This window comes from Sus scrofa, chromosome 4, assembly GCF_000003025.6.
Source record: "Sus scrofa isolate TJ Tabasco breed Duroc chromosome 4, Sscrofa11.1, whole genome shotgun sequence".
NCBI lineage: Eukaryota > Metazoa > Chordata > Mammalia > Artiodactyla > Suidae > Sus > Sus scrofa.
The window spans coordinates 117,987,589-118,005,784 of record NC_010446.5 but is presented as its reverse complement, the minus strand read 5'-3'; the positions used below and the strand labels follow the sequence as shown (position 1 = coordinate 118,005,784).

The following is an 18,196-nucleotide window of genomic DNA, read 5'->3' as shown; positions in this document are numbered from 1 at the left end:
TTTCAGCTAACTTTAACAGTTAAGATATGAAAATGAAGGGATAAATATTTCTGATTTTATAAATCTGAAATTTATGAAGCTCTCACCACAGCTTTAAAAATAGACAAGGGTACTTATAGTACTTGGGAAATATTTTGCCATCAACTTTTCCTACAAAAAAAGAGTTTGTCTTGAGGGAAGCGTAATGATATAGTGCTCTCCAGAGACTTACCTTGGAATTTCTTTGGCGTGTTCTTGGGTACACTGCTGAAGGAGATCTATGAATTTCTGTGGGAAAGCTAAGAAGTCTATCAGAAGACCTTGCTGGAATTTTAAACTATTCAGAAGACAGGAAAGAGATTTATTTTTTAGAATTTTAATTACTAAACGATCATAAATAACACCCTGAAAGACTATTTATTTACTGAATACCCATTATAATCAAGAACTAAGGAAACTTTGATTTTTTTTTTTTGTCTTTTTGCCATTTCTTGGGCCGCTCCCGCGGCATATGGAGGTTCCCAGGCTAGGGGTCTAATCGGAGCTGTAGCTGCCAGCCTATGCCAGAGCCACAGCAACAAGGGATCTGAGCCACATCTGCGACCTACACCACAGCTCACGGCAACACGGGATTGTTAACCCACTGAGCAAGGGCAGGGATCAAACCCGCAACCTCATGGTTCCTAGTCGGATTCGTCAACCACTGCGCCATGACGGGAACTCCAGGAAACTTTGATTTTTATAGTTTATTTATGCGTTCCTGTCGTGGCTCAGCAGTTAACGAACCCGACTAGGATCCATGAGGACACGGGTTCCATCCCTGGCCTGGCTCAGTGGGTTAAGGATCCAGCATTGCCATGAGTTGTGGTGTTCGTCACAGACCTGACTCAGATCTGGTGTGTGTGGCGCATGCTGGCAGCTGTAGCTCCAATTTGATCCCTAGCCTGGGAACCTCTATATGCTTCAGGTGTGGCCCTAAAAAGAAAAAAAATTAAAAATTAAAAAATCAAAAAATAGGGAGTTCCCGTCGTGGCGCAGTGGTTAACGAATCCGACTAGGAACCATGAGGTTGCGGGTTCGGTCCCTGCCCTTGCTCAGTGGGTTAACGATCCGGCGTTGCCGTGAGCTGTGGTGTAGGTTGCAGATGCGGCTCGGATCCCGCGTTGCTGTGGCTCTGGCGTAGGCCGGTGGCTACAGCTCCGATTCAACCCCTAGCCTGGGAACCTCCATATGCCGCGGGAGCGGCCCAAGAGATAGCAACAACAACAACAACAAAGACAAAAGACAAAAAAAAAAAAAAAAAAAAAAATATATAGTTTATTCAATGGGAGATAAAAGGTGAAAAATCTAGCTCAAATTGCAAATTTCTGAGTGTTATAAGCAGAATGCTGATGATCTATGAAATATTTATTTTCAAAAACAGCCTGAGTAATCACAGTATAAATGGTCCAGGGCTCCCAAAATACCTAAATGTTCTTAACAGATATGTGTTTCAAAGAGAACAGTACCAATAATTCATAAAACATTAAAAACTTACTTATTCTTAAATATAAAACCATTTTCTGGTTTTTATTTTTCATAAATAGACTTACCTCTGAAAATCTTCCTCAGATATAACAAGGTTATACAGAAAAAATGGGTCAGTATCATCAGTCAGACGGATAACTAAATCCTAAAAGAAAGATTGTTATTTTTCAGTGTAAAAGTAGATTTGGCTTTTAGAGTAACACCTTCCTTCTTGGATGTGAAATCACGCAGTAACATCAATGCAACACTGCTGTAGTTCAAATGGCTTTGTTTTCTGGTGCTGCTGGACTCTCACCGGCTTTTTGGAGACTTAATATCTTAAGGGCTGATAGACATACTGCTCCTTGAGAGCCATATGGAGTGGAGGGTGGGAAAGGAAGAAGTCTATAAAAGTTAATTAAATGCTAGGAGGTGGAATTGAGGAATATCATTCTATGAGAGGCTTAGGAAAGTTCAGACCCAACCCTTGCTGCACTATGATTCCATGACAAAAATATTCTTTAACCACTGATCATATCATACTCAATTATACTTTCAGTTTCCTTCGAGTTAACTGGTATTTCCAAAGTGACCAATACATCAGCAGAAACAACAATCATCCCCCCTAGATAAGAAAGGAGCATTTGTCTCTCAGGCAGAGGACAGGGGTATCAGGTGACAGGCTACCAGGGCTTATTCCTAAGAGCCTATTCCCTCCCACTCCAGGTGGCTGCTGATGTGGAACCCCATCTGTTTTCACGTTCATAAAAACCACTTTTCAGGTAATTAAATTAGTTAAATGTACCATATGGCAGACCATCACAGCAGCTAAAGTTGACAAGGTACACAGAAAATACGTATGTCAGGAAACATTGGAATAAGGAAAACAGGAAGAGCAAGAAGATGGAAGACTAATAAAGAAGCATTCAGGTTAAGAATAAATTTCTACTTTGAAATAAAATCTACTTGTGGCTACTGAGGAACTGCTAAACCACTTACAAACAGAGCTAGAAAATGAAGAGGCACAGCAGGCATAAGGAATAACATGTAAGAAGTATAATATATAATCTTTACTATGGAAAATTAACAATCTAGGTACTTGCTCTGCCTTAGAAGGCTCTGTTCTTAAAGCAGCTTCTATTTAAGCATTTCTTGAAATCCACCCCAAGATGCTATAAAAAACTGAAGCTGTTACTAGTACTACCAGGTCCTTGAATATGTTTAAGGAAAGCAATGACAGTGAAGAGCTACTGTATTACTTAGCCCTCTATTCTATATCCACATCTCTGTTAATGATTTATACTTTTAAATCAGATTACACTGATGCTCTAAATGCCTCTCTTCAAAAGGCAAAAACATTCAAGAACATCTCCCTACAATGCCTCAATTCATTCTGTTCTCACATTTACATGAAACCCCAATTCTACAGGGTAGCAGTATATATCCTAGCAACTTAAAAAATGCATTGGGCAAACCAAAGGAGACTATTGTCCAATCCCCAAATCCTGCATGCTTTAGAAACATATGGTATAATAATCTCTCATCTCAGCTGTTGTCTTAGTAGATTCTACCCCACCTAGATGTGCAAGTTACGATACAGCCCAAAATTAAAAAGATGATGTAACAAAAGATCTCACATTCTGAAAGAACAAAAATAATTATGTTCAGAAATTACCCTATTCCAAAAAAAAATTTATTGCAAAATAAATACTAACCTTTCTGTGAACTGGATTAGATACTGATTGTAGTTCAATGCTCACTCTGATACTCACTCTCCTGTATGAAAAGATACACCCAACTATCAGAAACATTCACATGAAATGAATTATCACGATTATTTGCACAGGTCACCTTTTGCATCTTAAGCCACAAAATCTTCCACAGGTCTTCCCTAACTTGTGAAGAGATGTTTGGAAAGCACGTTGGATTTGAAGTTTAAGTTTCTGCTTTTCCACAGATAAATAATCAGGTTTTTAACCTGAGGCTTTTTCTTTCTTGTAAAAAGAGGTTGCAGACGGAGCTCAGATCTGGCATTGCTATGGCTGTGGTATGGGCCAGCAGGTACAGCTCTGATTTGACTCCTAGCCAGGAACTTCCATGTGCCACACATGTAGCCCCAAAAATAAAAAATAAATAAATAAAAAGAGGTTGTTGTGAGGATTAAATGAGATAAACAATGTCGCATGTCCATCATAGCCTATTATTCAACCTTTCTGTCCTGATTCTCAAATACCATCTATCGAAAGACACGCCATCAGTTTTATAACAACTTTTCACATTTAAAAACTATCAATTCACGGAGTTCCCAACGTGGCGCAGTGGTTAACGAATCTGATTAGGAACCATGAGGTTGTGGGTTCGATCCCTAGCCTTGCTCAGTGGGCTGATGATCCAGCGTTGCCGTGAGCTGTGGTGTAGGTTGCAGACCCGGCTCGGATCTGGTGTTGCTGTGCCTGTGGCATAGGCTGGCGGCTACAGCTCCAATTACACCCCTAGCCTGGGAACCTCCACATGCCAAAGGAGTGGCCCTAGAAAAGACAAAAAAAAAAAAAAAACAAAACTATCAATTCAAAAACTCAAATTGATTTATGGGAGATTTCATTTGGAAAACTTTAAATGTGAGGCAATATTAGAATACTTTGAAATGTTCATAACCAGTGAAATAAGATACTATTTCCTTCCCTAACACATACACAAAAAAACTGTTTTTCAGATTCACAAACTACATCTGCTCAACAGAATCTCCATGCAATATATCCATGGAAGTATCGTCAACAAGTTTATTACCATCTATCTAATCCTGCAGCAACTCTAACTGTAAAGGCAAAAAAAAAAAAAAAATAGCTTTACACTTTCTATATTGCATCTTATAAAATTCAATATTGAATAGGTGCTCATAAACATCAATCGAATTGGGCAAAAGTATTTAAATAATTCAAGAAATAAAGTGGAAAATGGTGAAAAAAAATTTCTGCCCAAGTGGTTCTCAAATTATTCTGCTACAATTAAATAATAATGGTCTTTCCCTGATGTGCAAAGAAAGTTAACAAACTGAATTTGTTCATTTTTCTCCTGCTTCCTAATTTTTTTTACACTTTTTAAAAATTATAGTTGATGTACAATGTTGTGGCAATTCCTTCTTGTACGGCAAAGTGACCTGGTCATACATATACATACATTTCTTATATTATCTTCCATCATGGTCTATCCCAAGAGACTGGATATAGTTCCCTGTGCTATACAGGAAAACATCATGGCTTATCCATTCTAAATGTAACAGTTTGTATCTACTAACCCTAAACTCCTACTACTACTACTCCCTCCTCCCTCTATTTTCAGTTATTCTTTTTTTTTTCTTTTTGGCCATGCCTGTGGCATGCAGAAGTTCTGGGGCCAGGGACAGAACCTGCGCCACAGTAGTAACAGTACCAGATCCTTAATCCACTGAGCCACAAGGAAATTCCTTGGGTTATTCTTTTAAAGATGTTTTAAACTTTTCCCACATTCTAATACTTATCTACTATAGAAATATAGACACGGTAACCAAGTGTTGATGGGAAAAACTTGGTAAAAGTTAACTAAGACTAGTTCAACTGTTTAGATTTTTTTATGCTGGCATGTAATTTATAGCGATTTAATACATATCATTTTAATTAAATTTCTTATTGAACATATGATTGGATGTTAAATCTTAGTTCATAAGATGAGATTACCATAAATCGTCTATTATCTAAAAAAAGAACAAGCAACACTAAAAAACACCACAAAGATAGAAAGAATTGCCATTAAAACAAGGGAGTGTTTTGTTTGTATTATTCTAGCATTTAAAGCAATAAATGTGAGGGAGTTCCCTTTAGTGCAGTGGGTTAAGGATCTAGTACTGTTACTGCAGCAGCTTGGGACGCTGCTGTGGCACAGCTTCAATGCCCAGGCAGGAAACTTCCACATGTCATTGGCTTGGCCAAAAACAAACCAACAAAAAGACAAACAAAATCAATAAAGCAGGAGTTCTTGTCGTGGCTCAGTGGTTAACAAATCTGACTAGGAACCATGAGGTTGCGGGTTCGATCCCTGGCCTCGCTCAGTGGGTTAAAGATCTGGCATTGCTGTGAGCTGTGGTGTAGGTTGCAGACGCAGCTCAGATCCCGTGTTGCTGTGGCTCTGGCGTAGGCCAGTGGCTACAGCTCTGTTTCAACCCCTAGCCTGGGAACCTCCATGTGCTGCAGGTGTGGCCCTAGAAAAAGCAAAATGACCAAAAAAAAAAACAACAAAAACAACAAAAATCAATAAAGCAGGAGTTCCCATCTTAGCGCAGCAAAAATGAATCCGACTAGGAACCATGAGGTTGCAGGTTTGATCCCTGGCCTCGCTCAGCAGGTTAGGGATCTGGCGTTGCTGTGAGCTGTGGTGCAGGTTCACAGAAGAGGCCTGGATCTGGCGTTGCTGTGGCTGTGGTGTAGGCGAGCAGCTACAGCTCCAATTAGATCCTAGCCTGGGAACCTTCATGTGCCATGGATGAGGCCCAAAAGACAAAAAACAAACAAACAAAAAAACCAAAACCAAAAACAATAAGCAATACATGTGAAACAGATTTAAACTCTTACTCCAAATCCACTTAAGTGTTCTTGGAAGAAAAAAAACCTTCAATTCCCTAACTTGAAAAATAAGTCAGAGAGGTTCCATCATGGCTCAGTGGTAACGAACCAGACTAGGATTTATGAGGAAGTGGGTTCAATTCCTAGCCTCGTTCAGTGAGATAAGAATCCAGCACTGCCATGACCTGTGGTGTAGGTCGCAGACATGGCTTGGATCCCACATTCCAGTGGCTGTGGCCTAGGCTGGCAGCTATAGCTCTGATTTGACCCCTAGCCTGGGAACTTCCACATGCTGAGGGTGCAGCCCAGGGGAAAAAAAAAAAAAGAGAGAGAGAGAAAAAGAAGTGGATTGAGGTAGGTTTGTGAAGGCCTTTTCAACTCTACAATGTCATTCTGTTTGGTTCTCAATCTTAGAAGTTTTTTCAAACTTCACTGCCGCAGTGGTATGACACTGTGGTTGATAACCCACTTTTTATACTTACACCCACTTATAAAGTGTTTCATATTTGATAAGTTTGTAAAAAGAAATACAAGAAGCATCCACTTAATGTTTTTACATAATACTGTAAGAGTTGTATTATTATGATAATTCCCCAATCATATTAATGATATTGTTGCCTATATTCCAAAAGCCTAGATTAAGAACATTTGAAGTTTGGAGAAAAAAGAGGAGTCAAGGCCCACAGATGAAAACTACTTCCCAAGGAGATGGGATTAAGATGGTGGAATAGAAGGACTGGAGCTCAACTTCTCTCCTAAAAACAACAAAATTTACAACCAAATACTGAGCAATCTTCAACCAAATGGACTGGAAACTTTCAAAATGATATCCCACTCCAGAAGACAAAGAGGAGGCCACATCAACAGCCTCTAAGAAAAAGACTTTAGATCACTGATGCTGAAGGTGATGCAAGACATTGGAAATAAACTGGAGGCAAAGATGGATAATTTACAGGAAATGCTGAGCAAAGAGATGCAAAATACAAAACTTAAACAAGAAGAGATGCAGGGAGGAGATCCATTCATGGCTCAGTGGTTAATGAATCTGACTAGGAACTGTGAGGTTGGGGTTCGATCCCTGGCCTTGCTCAGTGGGTTAAGGATCTGGCATTGCCCTGAGCTGTGGTGTAGGTTGCAGACGTGGCTCAGATCCCACGTTGCTGTGGCTGTGGTGTAGGCCAGTAGCTACAGCTCTGATTGGACCCCTAGCCTGGGAACCTCCATATGCCACGGAAGTGGCCCAAGAAATGGCAAAAAGAAAAAAAAAAAAAAAAAACCAAAAAAACAAGAAGAGATGCAAAATACAATAACTGAAATAAAAAATTCACTAGAAGCAATCAACAGCAGAATACAGGAGGCAGAAGAACAAATAAGCAAGGTGGAGGACAGATTAGTGGAAATTACGGATGCAGAACAGAAAAGAGAAAAAAGATTGAAAACAAATGAAGAGAGTCTCAGAGAACTCTTGGACAATGTTAAATGCAGCAACATCTGTATTATAGGGGTGCCAGAAGGAAAAGAGAGAGAGAAGGGGACAGAAAAAATATTTCAAGAGGTAATAGCCGAAAATGTCCCTAACATGGGAAGGGAACCACTCACTCAAATCCAGGAAGCACAATGAGTACCATATAAAATAAACCCAAGGAGGAACACACCGAGACACATATTAATCAAACTGACCAAAATTAAAGACAAAGAGAGAATACTGAAAGCAACTAGGGAAAAGAAACCAGCAACATACAAGGGAACCCCAATAAGGGTATTGGCAGATTTTTCAGCAGAAACTCTGCAGGCCAGAAGGGAGTGGCATGATATACTTAACGTGATGAAAGGAAAAACCTCCAACCAAGATTACTTTACCCAGCAAGGCTCTCATTCAGATTTGAAGGAGAAATCAAAACCTTCACAGATAAGCAAAAGTTGAGAGAATTCAGCACCACAAAACCAGCTTTACAAAAAATACTAAAGGACCTTCTCTAGGCAGAAAAGGCCACAACTAGAAACAAAAATTCCACAAATGACAAGACTCACCAGTAAAAGTATATATAAAGATACAAAATCATCCATGCATAATTATGCCACCAAAATCAGAAATCGTGAGGAGGGTACAAATGCAGGACACTGGAGATAAATTTGCTATTAAGAGACCAACACTGCAGCAACATGGATGGAACTAGAGAATCTCATACTGAGTGAAATGAGCCAGAAAGACAAAGACAAATACCATATGATATCACTTATAACTGGAATCTAATATCCAGCACAAATGAACATCTCCTCAGAAAAGAAAATCATGGACTTGGAGAAGAGACTTGTGGTTGCCTGATGGGAGGGGGAGGGAGTGGGAGGGATCGGGAGCTTGGGCTTATCAGACACAACCTAGAATAGATTTATAAGGAGATCCTGCTGAATAGCATTGAGAACTATGTCTAGATACTTATGTCGCAACAGAAGAAAGGGTGGGGGAAAAAACTGTAACTGCAATGTATACATCTAAGGATGACCTGACCCCCTTGCTGTACAGTGGGAAAATAATAAAAAAAAAAAAAAAAAAGAGAGAGAGACCAACAACTTAAAACAATCTCTTATATATATATAGACTCATATCAAAACTTCAGAATAACTGCACACCAAAAAAATCTATAATTAATACACAAATAAAGAAAAGCAACTCAAATACAACACTAAAAATAGTGTTGTCATCAAAGGACAAGAGGTGAGAACAAGAGAAGAAAGGAAGAAAAAAGAGTGACAAAAACAAATTCAAAACAATTAATAAAATGGCAATAAGAACATACACATCAATAACTGTCTTAAATGTTGATGGACTAAATGTCCCAACCAAAAGACAGAGACTGGCTGATTGGAAACAAAAACAAGACCCATATATATGCTGTCTTCAACAGACCCACACAAATTGAAAGCCAGAGGATGAAAGAAAATATTCCATGCAAACGGGAATCAAAAGAAAGCTGGAGTAGCAGTACTTATATCACACAAAATAGACTTTAAAATGAAGAATATTTTAAGGACAAGGAAGGTCACTATATAATGATCAAAAGATCAATAAGCAGTTATGACAATTTTAAATGTCTACCCACCCACCATAGGTTCACCACAATATGAGGCAACTGCTAATAACCTTAAAAGCACAAATCGACAATAACACAGTAATACTGGGGGACTTTTAACACCCCACTTAACAGCAATGGACACATCATCCAGGCAGAAAATCAATAAGAAAACACAAGCCCTGAATGAAGCATTAGACCAGATGGACTTAATAGATATTTAAAGGACATTCCATCCAAAAGCAAAAAGAATACACATTCTTCTCAAGTGCACACAGAACATTCTCTAGGACTGATCACATTCTGGGCCACAAATCAAGCCTCAGTAGCTTTTAAGAAAACTGAAATCATATCAAGCATCTTTTCCAACCACAATGCTATATGACTGGAAATCAACAACAAGAAAAAAACTGCAAAACACAAACACATGAAGACTAAACAACATGCTACTTAACAACCAATGGATCACTGAAGAAATCAAAGAGGATATTGAACAATACCTAGAACCAAATGACAACAAAGATATGACACTCCAAAACCTATGGGATGCAGCAAAAGCCGTCCTAAGAGGACCATTTATAGCAATACAAGCCCACCTCAGGAAACAAGAAAAAGCTCAAATAAACAACCTAACTTTACATCTAGAGCAGCTCGAGAGAGAAGAACAGACAAGACCTAAAGTTAGCAGAAGGAAAGAAATCATAAAGGTCAGAGCAGAAATCAATGAAATAGAAACGAAGAAAACCTCAGAAAAGATCAATGAAACAAATGAAAAGCTGGTTCTTTGAAAAGATCAACAAAATTGATAAACCCTTAGACAGACTATTCAAGAAAAAGAGAGAGGACTCAAATCAATAAAATTAGAAATGAAAAAGGAGAAGTTACAATGGACATGAGAGAAACACAAAGGATCATAAGAGACGACTACATGCAACCATATGCCAATAAAATGGACAACCTAGAAGAAATGGACAAACTCTTAGAAAAGTACAACCTTCCAAGACTAAACCAACATGAAATAGAAAAGACAAACAGACCAGGGAAAGAGGATTAAGATGATGGAATAGAAGGACTGGAGCTCAACTTCTCTCCTAAAAACAACAAAATTCACAACTAAAGACTGACCAATTCCCACCCAAATGGACCAGAAACCTTAAAAATGATACCCTACTCCAGAAGAACAAGAGGAGGCCACATCAAGAGGTAGGAGGGGCGATTTCACGATATAAACAACCCCATACCTCCAGGGTGGGAAGCTCCACAGACTGAAAACTAACTGGTTCACAGAGAAAGACACACCTACAGGAGTGAGAGTTCTGAGCCCCACATCAAACCCTCACGTGTGGGGATCCAGCACTGGGAGAAAGAGCCTCTGGAGCATCTGACATTGAAGGCCAATGGGGCTTGTGCACAGGAGCTCCACAGGACTGGAGGAAATGGAGACCCCACTCTTAAAAGGTGCACACGGATTTTCACGTGCACTGGATCCCAGGGCAAAGCAAAGTCTCCATGGGAATCTGGGTCAAACCTGACTGCAGTTCTTGGAGGACATCCTGGGAAAACAGGGGCGAATGTGGCTTGCTTCGAGGGAGGGACACTGAAGGCAAAACTCTCCGGAATATTCTCCAGCTGCCTTTCTCTGAAGGTGGCCATTATGGGAAAATCTGGCCCCACCCCGTCAGTCAGTGCTGAGAAGCCCCAGGGCAAACAACAATCCAGGTGGGATCACAGCCCCACCCCTCAGTAAACAGGCTACCTAAAGACCCCTCAGGCACACAGCTGCCTCTAATCTCATCCAGAGACTAAACCCCACCCAACAGAGGGATTAGAATCAGCTCCACCTACCAGTGGGCAGGCATCAGCCCCTCCCATCAGGAAGCCTACAGCAAGCCCCCATACAGACTTCAGCCACAAGGGGGGCAGACACCAAAAGTAAGAGAGGCTACAACCCTTTTATCTGGAAAAAGGTCACCACACCAAAAACCTATAAAATTGAAAAGACAGAGAACTATAACTCAGATGAGGGAGAAAGGAAAAACCCCAGAAAATCAGCTAAGCAGTGAGGAGATTCTCAGCCTCCAGGAAAGACTTTAGGCTGTCAATGCTGAAGATGATTGATGCAAGACATTGGGAATAAACTGGAGGCAAAGATGGATAACTTACAGGAAACACTGACCAAAGAGATACTAGATATAAAACTTAAACAAGAAGAGATGCAAAATACAATAACTGAAATAAAAAACTCACTAGAAACAGCTAACAGCAGAATACAGGAGGCAGAACAACGAATAAGCGAGGTGGAGGACAGATTAGAAGAAATCACAGATGTGGAACAGAAAAGAGAAAAAAGATTGAAAACAAATGAAGAGAGTCTCAGAGAACTCTGGGACAATGTTAAATGCACCAACATCCGTATTATAGGGGTGCCAGAAGGAGAAGAGAGAGAGAAGGGGACAGAAAAAATATTTCAAGAGGTAATAGCCGAAAATGTCCCTAACATGGGAAAGGAACCACTCACTCAAATCCAGGAGGCACAATGAGTACCATATAAAATAATCCCAAGGAGGAACACACCGAGACACATAATAGTCAAACTGACCAAAATTAAAAGACAGAGAGAATACTGAAAGCAACCAGGGAAAAGAAACCAGTAATATACAAGGGAACCCCAATAAGGGTATTGGCAGATTTTTCAGCAGAAACTCTGCAGGCCAGAAGGGAGTGGCATGATATACTTAACGTGATGAAAGGAAAAACCTCCAACCAAGATTACTTTACCCAGCAAGGCTCTCATTCAGATTTGAAGGAGAAATCAAAACCTTCACAGATAAGCAAAAGTTGAGAGAATTCAACAACACTAAACTAGCCTTACAACAAATACTAAAGGAACTTCTCTAGGCAGAAAAAAGACAGCAACAGGAAACAAAAATTCCACAAATGACAAGGCTCACCAGTAAAGGTATATATACAGTAAAGATACGAAATCATCCATGCACGATTATACCACCAAAATCAGAAATCATGAGAAGAGGAGGGTACAAATGCAGGATACTGGAGATGAACTTGCAATTAAGAGAACAACTTAAAACAATCTCGTATAAATATAGACTCATATCAAAACTTCAGTATACCTGCAAACCAAAAATCTACAATTGATACACAAACAAGGAATCTCTGAAGAAGAAATATATCTCATAGTCAATAAGTGCATAATCCACCATGAAGGGGGTCATTTGACATCATTCTTGCAATGCTGAAGTCTTCCTACATCTGATTCTGATTTCCTATCCATCAAAGAATTTATGATAATCATAATTAAATAATACAACTGTACAATTAAATAATATAGGTCTACAATTGTATTATTAATAACCATTTCTTTCCATGGTACAATGTAAAGTCTATAATGTCTTGTTTATCACATTACCTAGAACGGTGTAATGCCTTTATTAAAGAATCAATGAGAGGACATATTTATATAGTTACACTGTTTTTTAACCAATTTATGCATTTTATATTTTACTTATTTTCAGAGGGTGTATTATTTTTGTTATGCTTACCAGTTGTTATTCTTTTTACTATACTATATAAAATATTTAATGGTATATAAGGCTTTCTTCTTTATAAATTTTAGTTGCATAATATAACAATTTAATATAATGCTAATTTTTAAAGAAAAATTGAAATGTAATAGATAAAACTAGTAGTAAAGATGAAAGCCATAAAATTGGGATAAAGTATAGAATAAATTTCCTATTTGTCTCAGCATATTTTCCATTCCACTTCTCCAAAGGGAGTCGCTTAATATGTTTCTTAAGATCCATGATATAATAATCTGTGTGAATGTAATTCTGTTTAATTATATGTAATTTTGTAAAAAAAAAAAAATTTAAAGAACAGGCATTCTTCCTAAACCATGCAAACCAATCACTAGATATTATCGAACATGAAAACAAAATTATATACAGTGATGAATATTTTTGCTTTGGAATTAGTTAACTAGCTAGTTACCTACAATTATAAAAGAGCTATGAAGATATAGCTGAAGGGTAAAATTTAAAGTGTTCTGTAATTACTGTATGATAGATAGTTTCTTACCACTATGCACTCAGAATTGTCAATTCAAACTGTTTCCAATTTGAATTCTACCAAGTTTTCTTAATTAGTTTCTAACAAGATTTGCTTCATTAAGAGAGTTTTTATTATTTTTGTAATTAAAAATAATTATGGAATATGTGCACACTCCTCAAAAAGAAAAAAAAAATTTTTAAATGAAAAAGAAAAAAAAAAAAAGACAAGACAAACAGATCTATCACAATGACTGAAATTGAAACTGTGATTAAAAAACTTCCAACAAAGAAAAGTCCAGGACCAGATGGCTTCACAGGCAAATTCTATCAAACATCTAGAGAAGAGCTAACACCTATCCTTCTGAAACTATTCCAAAAAATCACAGATGAAGAGGCACTCCCAGACTCACTCTATGAGGCCACGATCACCCTGATACCAAAACCAGACAAAGATACCATAAAAAAAGAAAACTACAGGCCAATTTCACTGATGAACATAGGTGCAAAAATCCTCAACAAAATCCTAGCAAACTGAATCCAACAATACATTAAAAGGATTGTACATCATGATCAAGTGGGATTTATCTCAGGGATGCAGGGGTTCTTCAATATCTGCAAATCAATCAGTGTGATACACCACATTAACAAACTGAAGAATATAAACCATATGATCCTCTCAATAGACACAGAAAAAGCCTTTGACAAAATCCAACAGTCATTTCTGATAAAAACCCTTCAGAGAGTGGGCATAGAGGGAACCTATCTCAACATAATAAACGTCATATATGACAAACCCACAAACATCTTTCTCAATGGTGAAAAGCTGAAAGAATTCCCGCTGAGATCAGGAACAAGACAAGATGTCCACTCTCATCACTACTATTCAACATCGTTTTGGAAGTCCTAGCCATAGCAGTCAGAGAAGAAAAGGAATCCAAATTGGAAAGGAAGAAGTAAAACTATCACTATTTGCAGATGACATGATACTATACCTAGAGAATCCTAAAGACTCTATCTACCAGAAAACTGTTAGTGCTTATCCACGAATTTGGCAAAGTCACAGGACATGAAACTAACACACAGAAATCGACTGCATTTCTATATACTAACAATGAAAGATCAGAAAGAGAGATTAGGGAAGCAATCCCATTTACCATCGCATCCAAAAGAATAAAATACCTAGGAGTAAACCTACCTAAAGAGACAAAAGACCTGTACTCTGAAAACTGTAAGACACTGATGAAAGAAATCAAAGATGACACAAACAGATGGAAAGACATACCATGCTCTTGGACTGGAAGAATCAGTATTATCAAAATGACTATACCTCCCCAGGCAATCTACAAATGCAATGCAATCCCTATCAAATTACCAAGGACATTTTTCACAGAACTCAAACAAAATATTCTAAAGTGTGTTTGGAAGCACAAAAGACCCAGAGTGGCCAAAGCCATCCTGAGGAAGAAAAATGGAGCTGGAGGAATCAGGCTCCCTGACTTCAGACTATACTACAAAGCAACGGTCATCAAAACCATGTGGTACTGGCACAAAGACAGAAATACAGATCTATACTGGAACAGAAGAGGAAGCCCAGAATTCAACCCATGCACCTACAGCCAACCAATCTATGACAAAGGAGGCAAGAATATACAATGGAGAAAAGACAGCCTGTTCACTAAGTGGTGCTGGGAAAACTGGACAGCCACATGGAAATGAATGAAATTAGAACACTTCCTATACACAAAATAATCTCAAAATGGATTAAAGACCTAGATATAAGACCAGACACTGTAAAACTCTTAGAGGAAAACATGGGCCAAACATTCTCTGACATAAACGACAGCAATATCTTCTCAGATCCACCTCTTAGGGTAACCGGAGTAAAAACAGAAATAAACAAATGGGACTTAATTAAACTTAAAACTTTCTGCACAGCAAAGGAAACCCTAAACAAAATGAAAAGACAACCCTCAGAATGTGAGAAAATCTTTGCCAATGGAGCGACAGGGGATTCATCTCCAAAATTTACAAACACCTTCTGCAGCTCCGTACCAAAAAAACAAACAACCCCATCAAAAAATGGGCAGAAGATCTAAACAGATAATTCTCCAAAGAAGACATATGGATGGCCAAAAAACACATGAAAAGATGTTCACCATCACTCATTATTAGAGAAATGCAAATCAAAACGACTATGAGGTGCCACCGCACACCAGCCAGAATGGCCAGCATCTAAAAAGTCTACAAACAATAAGTGCTGGAAAGGGTGTGGAGAAAAGGGAACCCTCCTACACTGTTGGTGGGAATGTAAATTGGTGCAACCACTGTGGAAAACAGTATGGAGATTCCTCAGAAAACTAAAAAAAAATTACCATTTGACCCAGCAATCCCACTCCTCGGCATCTCTCCAGAGAAATCCATGACGGAAAAGACACATGTACTCCGATGTTCACGGCAGCACTATTTGCAATAGCCAAGACATGGAAACAACCTAAATGTCCATCAACAGAGGAGTGGCAATGAGACAGGAACATCACATGCTATCACTGACATGTGGAATCTGAAAAAAGGACACAACGAACTTCTTTGCCAAACAGATACTGACTCATAGGCTTTGAAAAACTTATGGTTTCCAAAGGAGAAAGGTTGGGGTGGGGGGATGCACTTGGGGTGTGGGATGGAAATTCTATAAAATTGGATTTTGATGATCATTGTACAACTATAAATGTAATAAATTCATAAGTAATAAAAGAAGTAATACAAAATTTTTAAAAATTTAAAAAAACTATTTCCCATGTTTACTTCAAAAACTTTCCTAGAAGTATCTTGTAGAAAAATGTGAGCTTTCAGAGGATGTGAAATTACAAAACCTATTTTCGCCACTGCAATGGTCACTTTCATGGGAATAATACAAAACAATTTTTTTTAAAAATGCTCTAAAATAAATGCCACATTCTGAATGCTGCATAAATCTGCACAACATCCTCCCTGTCAGTTAGATTTGGCCTTCACAGAACTGGATTCCAGCCCACCTCTACACCTAGTAGCTGCGATCTTAAACTCTCAATGCAAACAAAAGCTACTCTAAGCCAGGTGCTATGCTGGGTGCTAGGGTTACAAACAGAAATACATGTGGCCCATGGCCTCAAACTGAGATCAGATTAAACTACTTTACCCTAGATTTGCATCCGATTTGTAGTTTAAGGCTTCAAGACAGAGGAGGGAAGGGTTACTAGCACTTACTGAGTACATACAGTACTGTGGGCCTGCCAGGCATTTTGCTTATATCATCTTATTTAACAACAATAATCTTGTTAGGTAAATGTGATCTCTGTCTTACAAAGAACTTGAGATGCAGTAAGAAACTTGGTTAAGGTCACACTGCAGACCCCAAATTAGAACTCAGATCTTTCACCTACATGATGCTATCTAACAAATGAATAAATAAGAACAATTTCTACTTGGGCAACTTTGAAAAGGTCTCTATAGCAATGGGATTTAAGACAGACCTAAAAGGTCTTGAAAGAAAAAAGCATTTGAGGTAGAAGGATGAGCAGGAATAAAGGTACGGGTATTGACCATATGATATCACTTATATCTGGAATCTAGTATGTGGCACAAATGAACCTTTCCACAGAAAAGAAAATAAATCATGGACTTGGAGAATAGACTTGTGGTGGCCAAGGGGGAGGGAGTGGGAGGGATTGGGAGCTTGGGGTTAATAAATAAAATCTATTGCTTTAGGAATGGATTAGCAATGAGATCCTGCTGTGTAGCACTGAGAACTATGTCTAGTCACTTATGGAGCATGATAATATGAGAAAAAAAGAATGTATAAATTTATGTGTAACTGGGTCACCATGCTGTACAGTAGAAAAAAAATTGTATTGGGGAAATAACAATTAAAAAATTTTTATAAGAAAAAAAAAGTTCAGTATTGAGAGAATAGCAGGTAGACTCAGAAGCTAACAAGTAGTCTTGTGTGCCTAAGGTATTGAGGAGAGGAGCTCAGGAAATAAAAAAATGAAAAAAGCAGGTTAGAGTCAAACCATGGGCTTCAAAGTTTTGCATCACTCTCCTCCAAGTTCTCTGAGCACTACCACTGTTTGCAACTCAAGTTCCTTCTTCTCTATGGCTTTAGTTCATTTATATTACTTCATGTATTAATCACACTTTAAAAATACCTAATGTTTAGAGAATGCTCTTTGAGTTCCAGGCACTGTTTTAAACACTTCATATGTATGAATTGACTTCATGCTCATAATAACCGCAAAAGGCAGGTACTTTCATTTTCATCAATTTAAAGATGAGGCACAGGGAATTTAAGTAAGAAAAATTGTACATAACCAAACAGAAAGCGGTAGAACTGGAATTTAAACCCAGACAATCTGGCTCCAGAGCCTGAACTCTTAGCCTGTGCCATGCTGCCTCTCCAAAAAAGAAAAACCTTTCTGTTTTCCTTATTAAAGTGTGAGATCCTTGACGGCTAGAATGAAAACTTTTTTTGCTGCTGTTGTTGGAGGAAGGGAGCTTTATATCCTCAGCACCTAGGACAGCGCCTAATACACAGTAGGCATTCACAAACAAGTGTTGAACTGGATTGTTTAAAGAGCCTGGATTGTTTTTCCTGTAAGTCAAGGGCCACATGGTAAATATTTTAGGCTTTGCAGGCCATAAGGTCTCTGTTACATTTATTCATTTCTGCCCTTACAGCACAGAAGCAGCAATAGGTAATTCTTGAACAGATGAGAACAGCTGCATTTAACAGAGCTTTATCAGGTTTCCCGTTGCGGTGCAGTGGATTAAGGACCTGACATTGCCTCTATGAGGATGTGGGTTCGATTCCTGGCCTCACCCAATGGGTTAAAGACCTGGCATTGCTGTGGCTGTGGTGTAGGCCTCAGCTGCAGCTCCAATTCAACCCCTGGCTGGGGAACTTCCTTATGCTACAGATGCTACTGTAAAAATATAAAAT

General features: G+C 38.6%; 1 protein-coding gene across 3 annotated transcripts in view; it reads right to left on the bottom strand.

The window, feature by feature from the left end:
• SASS6 (SAS-6 centriolar assembly protein) overlaps positions 1–18,196 on the bottom strand; it is a 63,531-nt gene that overhangs the window by 43,345 nt on the left and 1,990 nt on the right. For all 3 annotated transcript variants that reach the window (XM_021090148.1, XM_021090149.1, XM_021090150.1), the window contains exons 2-4: positions 3,201–3,261; positions 1,572–1,651; positions 212–316 (exon numbers count right to left, since the gene is read on the bottom strand). In XM_021090148.1, coding sequence (XP_020945807.1) covers positions 212–316; positions 1,572–1,651; positions 3,201–3,261 — 246 coding nt within the window. The remainder of the gene's footprint in view (positions 1–211; positions 317–1,571; positions 1,652–3,200; positions 3,262–18,196) is intronic.